Source organism: Piliocolobus tephrosceles, chromosome 6 (assembly GCF_002776525.5).
Source record: "Piliocolobus tephrosceles isolate RC106 chromosome 6, ASM277652v3, whole genome shotgun sequence".
Taxonomy (NCBI): Eukaryota; Metazoa; Chordata; class Mammalia; order Primates; family Cercopithecidae; genus Piliocolobus; species Piliocolobus tephrosceles.
Genome location: NC_045439.1, coordinates 85,198,193 through 85,207,757, shown reverse-complemented (window position 1 = coordinate 85,207,757; position 9,565 = coordinate 85,198,193). Strand labels below are relative to the sequence as shown.

The following is a 9,565-nucleotide window of genomic DNA, read 5'->3' as shown; positions in this document are numbered from 1 at the left end:
AACATTTATTCCAGAATATCATCTAATCTCCAGTCCATGCTCACATGTCCCCAATTGTCCCCAAAAAGCCTTTTGTAAATTTTTAAAATTTTTTTTGGTTAAATGCCGTATCCAGTCGAGGTTCACATATTGCGTTTGGTTATGTCTCTTTTTGCATGAGAGATGCCTCTCTTTAGTATGCAAAATCCTTATCATCTCTTCTTTTCCACTTGGGGACTTGGGCTGAAAATCAGGAGTGGCTGGAACATGCCCATTTACTGTCTGGTTTTGCAGGTTGTTGGAGGATATACAGAAGAACATCCTTCTGGAGAGGGGCCGTGAGCCTGGTTGGCCTAGACTGAGTGCCCTGGCAGAGCTCTTCCTCATGTCTGCATGGGAAAGAAGCCCAGATCAGTCCAAAGGCCTAACCCACACTCCCAGACCCTACCCTACTCTTCAGAGAAATAGGCTCCCTACCCTGAACCCTGAAGAAAGCTGTGCCTTCATCCCCAGGGACCCAGCACCCCTTCTGGCCTATCCCCAAAGAGTCACCCTGGGCCTTGGGTAGTAGGTGGAGTTGAGGGATCATGGCCCAAGGTCAAGGGTTGATCCTTCCAACTTTGTTCAGTGATCCAGCTTTGATATTAGGTGACCAGGACAACCAGGCCAATCCGATAGCGGGTGGTGTTTATAAAAAGGCCACCCACCTAGAGCCAAATGCTCCAGACCAGCCACTACAACTCTGCTAATCTCAAGCACCTGCCTCTACAGGTAGCTTTCTTGGGACCAGTTTCCAATCTCTGGGATCCCCAATTATAGAACTTGGAAGCTAGTGGAGACAGAAAGATGGGGAGCCTGGGCTAGGTGTAGGGGGCCTGGGTTCAGGTTTTGCTACTCAGCTCTTGACTTGTGTTTCCCCATTTTAAATGAGCAGTTTGGACTAAGCCATTTTTAAGGCGAAAGATGGGGAGGGCTTCCCCCTTAGCACAAGGGCAGCCCTGGCCCTGGCTGCAGCCCAACCTCAACCTCCAAGACTGTGAGAGGATGGGGACTCATCCCTGGAGGAGATGCCCTTCCTGGTATTGATAAAGAGTGCCCTGGGGCTGGAGTTTCGTCGCCGCCGCCACCTGTGCCACCATGCCACCCTACACCGTGGTCTACTTCCCAGTTCGAGGCCGCTGCGCGGCCCTGCACATGCTGCTGGCAGACCAGGGCCAGAGCTGGAAGGAGGAGGTGGTAACAATGGTGACCTGGCAAGAGGGCTCTCTCAAAGCCTCCTGCCTGTATGGGTAGCTCCCCAAGTTCCAGGACGGAGACCTCACCCTGTACCAGTCCAATACCTTCCTGCGTCACCTGGGCCGCACGCTTGGGCTCTATGGGAAGGACCAGCGGGAGGCAGCCCTGGTGGACATGGTGAATGATGGCGTGGAGGACCTTCGCTGCAAATACCTCTCCCTCATCTACCCCAACTACGAGGCGGGCAAGGATGACTATGTGAAGGCATTGCCCGGGCAACTGAAGCCTTTGGAGACCCTGCTGTCCCAGAACCAGGGAGGCAAGACCTTCATTGTGGGAGACCAGATCTCCTTCGCTGACTACAACCTGCTGGACTTGCTGCTGATCCACGAGGTCCTGGCCCCCAGCTGCCTGGATGCGTTCCCCCTGCTCTCGGCATACGTGGCGCGCCTCAGTGCCGGGCCCAAGCTCAAGGCTTTCATGGCCTCCCCTGAGCACGTGAACCTCCCCATCAATGGCAACGGGAAACAGTGAGGGCTGGGGGCACTCTGAGCAGGAGGCAGGGGCTGCTTGCCTCCCTTTCTCCAGGACCAATACAATTTCTAAGAAAAAAAAAAAAGATGCCCTGGGAAGGGGGCATCACAGGCTATCCGAATCAGCCCTGGGACCTTGGCCTCCTCAGTGTCACTGGGTAGGGGGAGCTCCCGGTCCCCTGGGTGTGTAGATGGTATCAGCAGAAAGCCAGCACTGGCAGGGACCCTTTGGTCCTGTGCCACACATGCATGCTGTGCCAGGGGCTGACAAGGGTGCTGTCCTTGGCTTCCCCGTTTTGGGGTGGTCACTTGCCTCTACTCCAGCCCCAGAGCAGAAACTGAGAGGATGGGTGGAGGAGAGAGCCAGGGTTCAGGCTGGGAATCTTGAGGCTTCTTGCCAGCTCTCAGATTCTGTGATGCTCAAAGGGTGAGCTCTGGGGGCACAGGACACATGGTAGATGAATCTTAGTCTTTCTGGTATCCAGCTGGGAGCCAAGCACAGAACACACATCAGTGTTTATCAGATGACTGAGGAAATGAATGAATGAATGTCTCCATCTCAACCCTCAGCCTGGTCCCTCCTTCCTTTTTCCCTGTAGTTGGTACAGATGGCATTGTCCCAGTCTGTTCCCTTCTTGGCCACAGAGCTTCTCCTGGCCTCTGCCATCTTCTGCCTGGTATTCTGGGTGCTCAGGGGTTCGAGGCCTCGCGTCCCCAAAGGCCTGAAAAGTCCACCAGAGCCATGGGGCTGGCCCCTGCTCGGGCATGTGCTGACCCTGGGGAAGAACCCGCACCTGGCACTGTCAAGGATGAGCCAGCTCTATGGAGACGTGCTGCAGATCCACATTGGCTCCACACCCGTGCTGGTGCTGAGCGGCCTGGATACCATCCGGCAGGCCCTGGTGCAGCAGGGCGACTATTTCAAGGGCCGGCCTGACCTCTACAGCTTCACCTTCATCACTCATGGCCAGAGCATGTCCTTCGGCCCAGACTCTGGACCGGTGTGAGCTGCCCGCCGGCACCTGGCCCAGAAAGCCCTCAACACCTTCTCCATCGCCTCTGACCCAGCCTCCTCATCCTCCTGCTACCTGGAGGAGCATGTGAGCAAGGAGGCTGAGGCCCTGATCAGCAGGTTGCAGGAGCTGATGGTAGGGCCTGGGCACTTCGACCCTTACAATCAAGTGGTGGTGTCAGTGGACAACGTCATTGGTGCCATGTGCTTTGGACAGCACTTCCCCGAGAGCAGTGATGAGATGCTCAGCCTCGTGAAGAACAGTCATGAGTTCGTGGAGAGTGCCTCCTCCGGGAACCCGGTGGACTTCTTCCCCATCCTTCGCTACCTGCCCAACCCTGCCCTGCAGAGGTTCAAGGCCTTCAACCAGAGGTTCCAGCGGTTCCTGCAGAAAACAGTCCAGGAACACTATCAGGACTTTGACAAGGTGAGCCCGGGGTACAGGTGGCGAGGGGAACCTTGCAGGGCCTGGGTACGGCCCCTCCCTCCCAGCTCTAGCATGCTCACACAGCTGCTGTGTTGCCAAGGCCTAGGAAGGCTCTGGATACCTCAGACCAGCGGTGTGACCTGGAGCCAACTCTTCCCCTTCTCTGGGCCTCAGTTTCCTCATCCTTGAAGCCCCTTTCTCAGGGCTCCTCAAAGCCCCCAAGAAAAAAGTCCTGGAAATGGGGCCCTAGCAGAGCCCTGCAATGTAGGGGGCTGATGAGTGAGAAAGCTTTCATTCTGCAGAAACCTGAATCTCAACAGAGGCTAATCCCCAGCTCTGGTATCACGTTGCTTCCCTGTGTTCACACTAACCTTTTCCTCCTTTGAAATTGGACCCTTGGGGTTATTGGAAAGAAGGGTCAATGGGGCATAAAATGACACTTTACGTCATACTCAGGGCTGCTACCAGCTCCTGCTGCGAGCTACAGCCCCCTGCCTAGAGACCAAGCGGGAGGAGTAACCCCCAGGGACAGGCGAGGGGTGTGGAGCAATGTTCAGCCTTTGACCTTGGAAGTGCCAGGGGTACCTCTAAGCGTGTGCCCCTCAGAACAGTGTCCAGGACATCATGGGTGCCCTGTTCAAGCACAGCAAGAAGGGGCCTAGAGCCAGCGGCAACCTCATCCCCCAGGAGAAGATTGTCAACCTTGTCGATGACATCTTCGGAGCAGGTAGGAGCCAGAACCCTGCCCCTCCATCCAACAATGCCTGCTGTTCACCCACAGTCTTGCCCAGTCCCTTAGTCCATCAAACAACCCGCCAACCCTACACCAGATGGTACAACATACTGAGACATGGCCTAGGATCAGGGTTTGAGCCTGGGCTGTACCACCAATTCCCAGTAGAGACACAGTAAAGTCCTTCTCCTCCCCTAGGCTTCAGTTTCCCCATCTGAACAATAAAGTGTTCTCTGGCCTGTAAGTCTAGGCCCCTGTAATTCTGGCAGCTAATTCTGAAACCTGTATCTCAAGTTTATGTTGAAAAGACCCAGCCTCTATCCTCAGGAAACTCACGGGCTAGGGCGAGAGAAAGCTAATGCTGGGTACACACATAGTAGATAATTGGGAAATGCTGGTTTCCTTGTTTCTGTCTTCCTTCCTTCCTCACCTTACCCTACATGGTCCAGGATTTGACACAATTGCAACAGCCATCTCCTGGAGCCTCACGTACCTTGTGACCAGGCCCGAGATACAGAGGAAAATCCAGAAGGAGCTGGGTACATGGGGGCCCCCAACCCTATGGCCAGGAGAAGCCTTGAGACCCAGTTTGTGCATTCAGTCTACAAACACCTGTTATGTGCCTACTGTGTGCAAGCCCTGGGCACACAGTAGTGCCTACCCTTGCCTAGAAGATGTGGGAGGTTAGTGGGGTTGCAGACTTGTGAATAGACAGTCTTATATAGAGTGACATGGGGTATAAGAGGGGACAATTCATGGGGCACTTAGGGCAGCCCATGAGTTCTGCTCGCCCTCTGTGTTCTACAGATGCTGTGATTGGCAGGGGGCGGCGACCCCGGCTCTCTGACAGACCCCAGCTGCCCTACTTGGAGGCCTTCATCCTGGAGACCTTCCGACACTCCTCCTTCGTCCCCTTCACCATCCCCCACAGGTGAGGGCTGCCCGTTCTGCCCTCCCACCTCTGAAGTCCTTGCCATATTTTCTCTTCCTGGCTTCTCAGCCCTGGCCCTGGCTCAGCATCTCCCTCCCGACCTCACTCCACACAGATCCCAGCCTCAGTCTGCCCCCATCCAGTCCAAACATAATCTAACCCCCAACTCTCAGGAGAAAGTGCCACTTGTGATCTCAGCGATCATTCCCTTCTGCTCATATTCCCTCCCTCCCAGTGCCCTCTGTGCCAGCCAGGTCGGCCTCAGCCTCACAAGCATGACCCTACTGGCCTCGAATTTTGGTAACGCTGAACCTTCTGCCTGGAATGCCTTCTAGTCTCTTCTCTGACCACCAGAATCCTACCCTTGCTCAAAGTCAATGCCGATGCGAGCTTCCTCTCCCCAGAAGCCATCCAGCTGGCACAGCTTCACTCCTGATGTCTTTTTTTTTTGAGATGGAGTCTCGCTCTGTTGCCCAGGCTGGAGTGCAGTGGCCTGATCTCAGCTCACTGCAAGCTCCGCCTCCCGGATTCACGCCATTCTCCTGCCTCAGCCTCCCCGGTAGCTGGGACTACAGGCATCCGCCACCACGCCCGGCTAGTTTTTTGTATTTTTTTTTTAGTAGAGACAGGGTTTCACCATGTTAGCCTGGATGGTCTTGATCTCCTGACCTCGTGATCCGCCCGTCTCGGCCTCCCTAAGTGCTGGGATTACAGGCTTGAGCCACCGCGCCCGGCCCACTCCTGATGTCTTATAGGACTTACAGCCATCAGCACTTGATCATGCCCTGAAATTTTAACAATGTCAAGAGAGTTAGTGAGCACTTACTTCCGCTCAAATGTTGTTCCAGTTATTCCTAGAGTAAAAGGCCTGAATCCCCAGCCAGGCTAGAAACTCCCCAGGGCTGGCCCAGGCTGCCTGCTGCTTTTTTTTTTTCTTTTTTAATAGAAAATGGAAAAACATTTATCTGAAATTGCCTGTTTCTTGGCTCCAGAGAACAGCCAAGTGCACAGCCAGACACAAAGAGAAGTTTAGTAAATACTTGCTGAAGTTAAAGAACAGGAGGCAAGGAAAAGGGAGGATGACTCTACCCCTTCCCTGTTCCTCCCCTCTCCTCCCGGTGTAGGGATGGAGATGGCAGTGGGCAGGCTATCAGGATGGGGTGGAGGTAGGAACAACACACACCCCAGCTTTCCAGCCCTGAGTCTCACAGTGCCCTCTTCCCTCCTCAGCACAACAACGGACACAACACTGAACGGCTTCTACATCCCCAGGGAATGCTGTGTCTTCATAAACCAGTGGCAGGTCAACCACGACCTGTGAGTACACACCCCTCATGGAAAAATGTGTGCAGGTTCAGCAGTCAGGAAGGCTGTTTGTCCCCGCTAGGAACTGTTTGTATAATGAAAGGAGGGAACCTCAGTTGCTGTATAGTCTGCTCTAAATGACAATATTTACAAAGGTTTCACAAACTTTAGTGCACAGGAATCAACCAGGATGGCCAGGCGTGGTGGCTCACGCCTGTAATCCCAGCACTTTGGGAGGCTGAGGTAGGCAGATCACTTGCGGTCAGGAGTTCGAGACCAGCCTGGGCAACATGGTGAAACCCTGTCTCTACTGAAAATAAAAAAGAAAAGAAAAAGATTAGCCGGACATGGTGGTGTGCCTATAATCCCAGCTACTCCAGAGACTGAGGCAGGAGAATCGCTTGAACTCTGGAGGCAGAGGTTGCAGTGAGCTGAGATCGTGCCACTGTACTCCAGCCTGGGTGACAGAGTGAGACTCTGCCTCAAAAAATAATAATAATAATAATCAACCAAGATGTTTGTTACAGCTGATGGTTCCCCTAGGATTCTACTGTGGTGTCAGGTGGGGTGCCTCAGGCGATTCTGATGTGAATGGCCCAGAGACCTCTCTTTGGAAAGCCCCACTTTGGTGTATGGGTAGGGGGACCATATAATTTACCATCCACACGGGGACACCTGAGTGTGAAAACGCTGTCAATGTTTATGCTAGTCATCATTACTCCAAAACAATAAACATAAGCCAGGACATACTGTCGAGGCCCCTTGGGAGGCATATTTTCAGTAGGATGAAGAGACGTATGTTTTTCTTTCTTTATTTATTTCTTTTTTTTTTAACTTTAATTTTTAAATAGAGACAAGGTCTCCATATGTTGTCCAGGCTGGTTTTGAACTCCCGGGCTCAAGGGATTTTCCTGCCTCAGCCTCCCAAAGTACTAGGGTTACAGATGTCAGCCACCAAAACCAGCCTGTTTTAATTCTTTAAATTCCTTTTGGATAAAGTATTATTTAAAGTAAATTAATATTAAAAGGCACTATCTTTAAGGCTGGTCATTTTAGAGAGAACTTTGTAAAAGAAAGAAGCATCAGGCCAGGTGTGGTGACTCATGCCTGTAACCCCAGCACTTTGGGAGCCCAAGGAAGGTGGATCGCTTGAGCTCGTGAGTCTGAGATCCCTGAAACCCCGTCTCTGCAAAAAAAAGAAAAAAAAACACACACACAAAAAAATTAGCCGGATGTGGTGCCTGTAGTCCCAGCTACACGGGAGGCTCAGGTGGGAGAATGGCTGGAGCTGGGGAGGCAGAGACTGCAGTGACCTAAGATGGCACCACTGTACTCCAGCCTGGGTTATAGGAGCCAGAGGTTGTCTAAAAACAAAAAAGAAAGAAAGAAAAAGGAAAAAAGAAATAAGCATCAAAGTTCAGTTTGGTTCCTTCCCACTTACCCTTCATTGCTTTCAACATGTCCTCACACTTGTGACCTCAACAGAAGTCTCCCTCCCCCAGGCCCCTCCTCCCAGGGCCTCCCCAGCCCTGAAGTCCTATCTCCTCTGTTCCTCTTGCAGGGAGCTGTGGGGGGACCCATCTGAGTTCCGGCCGGAGCGGTTCGCCACCGCGGAAGGCACCAGCATTAACAAGCCCTTGAGTGAGAAGATAATGCTGTTTGGCCTGGGCAAGCGCCGGTGCATCGGCGAGGTCCTTGGCAAGTGGGAGGTCTTCCTCTTCCTGGCCATCCTGCTACAGCAACTGGAGTTCAGCGTGCCGCCGGGCGTGAAAGTCGACCTGACTCCCATCTACGGGCTGACCATGAAGCATGCCCGCTGTGAACACTTCCAGGCGCGGCTGCGCTTCTCCATCAAGTGAAGGAGACGCCACCATGCTGAGGCCAGAGAGCGAGTGGGGGCCAACCACGGGGACTCAGCCCTTGTTTCTCCTCCTTTCTTTTTTAAAAAATAGCAGCTTTAGCCAAGTGCAGGGCCTGTAATCCCAGCATTTTGGGAGGCCAAGGTTGGAGGATCATTTGAGCCCAGGAGTTGGAAAGCAGCCTGGGCAACATAGTGGAACCCTGCCTCTATCAAAAAAAAAAAAAAAAAAATTAGCGAAGAGCCTGAGTGACATAGCAAGACCATGTCTCAAAATATATATATATATATATGTGTGTGTGTGTGTGTGTGTGTATAATTCTTATACCATTTATACCATATAATTCACCTTCCTTTTTTTTTTTTTTTTTTTTTCCTGAGACAGAATCTCACTCTGTCATCCAGGCTGGAGTGCAGTGGTGTGATCTCAGCTCACTGCAACCTCCACCTCCCAGGTTCAAGTGATCCTCCCACTTCAGCCTCCCGAGTACCTGGGATTACAAGCATGAGCCACTATGCCTGGCTGATTTTTGTAGTTTTAGTAGAGATGGGGTTTCACCATGTTGGCCAGGGTGGTCTCCATCTCTTGACCTCATGATCCACCTGCCTCAGCCTCCTAAAGCGCTGGGATTAACAGGTGTGAACCACCATGCCCAGCCTTTTTTTTTTTTTTTTTTTTTGAGACAGAGTCTTCCTTTGTCTCCTAGGTGACAAGTGATCTGCCCGCCTCGACCTCTCTCAAAGTGCTGGAATTACAGGTGTGAGCCACCGCGCCTGGCCCACAATTAATTTTAGAACATTTTTGTCACCCCTAAAAGAAACCCTGCACCCATTAGCAGTCTCTCCACATTTCCCCCTAGCCTTCCTCCCCTGCCTCACCAGCCCTGGCAACTACTAATCTACTTTCTGTGTCTATGGATTTGCCTTCTCTAAGCATTTCATATAAATGGAATTACACAATGAGTGGTCTTTTGTGACTGGCTTCTTTCACTTAGCACAATGTTTTCAAGGCTCATATGTGTTGTGCTGTGTGTCAGTAAGCCCTTGGTGCTTGAGTCCTGAGACCGGGTCTAGGTCTGTGCTCTCTTCAGTTGTTGATAGGCACCTCCTTCACTCCTCTCTCTTCTCTCCTTTCATGTTGTTTGACCCCAGTTTTTGAACAATTGAAGGGAACAAGGAGAAAGGGATCCAGTCTCAGGGGCCAAACCCAGTTGGGTGGATGGGGATCCCCCCGTCCCATTCTCAAAAGGCAGAACGCATGACTTCTTACAAGGCCTTGATTTCTTCGTTCATAGCCCAGGGGCGGATAAGCTTCCCAGAAGTGCTTGGGTTATTTGAAAAAGGCCCAGGTTTCATCAAAGGACACTATCAAGAAATTGAAAGGAGGCCAGGCACAGTGGCTCACGCCTGTAATCCCAGCATTTTGGGAGGCCAAGGCAGTCGGATCACTTGAGGTCAGGAGTTTGAGACCAGCCTGGACAACACAGTGAAACCTCATCTCTACCAAATATGCAAAAACTAGCTGAATATAGTGGCTAGCCTCAGCTGCTT

At 52.2% G+C, this 9,565-nt stretch overlaps 1 protein-coding gene and 1 pseudogene across 2 annotated transcripts; both read left to right on the top strand.

Annotated features, from left to right (window-relative positions):
• The first annotated feature begins 1,085 nt into the window (after positions 1-1,085).
• Positions 1,086-1,834, top strand: LOC111529708 (annotated as a pseudogene). Its single transcript, XR_002727508.2, has one exon. The product of XR_002727508.2 is annotated as a glutathione S-transferase P pseudogene (transcript).
• A 522-nt stretch (positions 1,835-2,356) lies between these two features.
• Positions 2,357-8,015, top strand: LOC111529709 (cytochrome P450 1A2). Its single transcript, XM_023196711.2, is given in 6 exon segments — positions 2,357-3,187; positions 3,794-3,914; positions 4,370-4,459; positions 4,728-4,851; positions 6,082-6,168; positions 7,718-8,015. Coding segments are annotated over 6 exon segments (1,551 nt in total).
• The last annotated feature ends 1,550 nt before the right edge of the window (positions 8,016-9,565 follow it).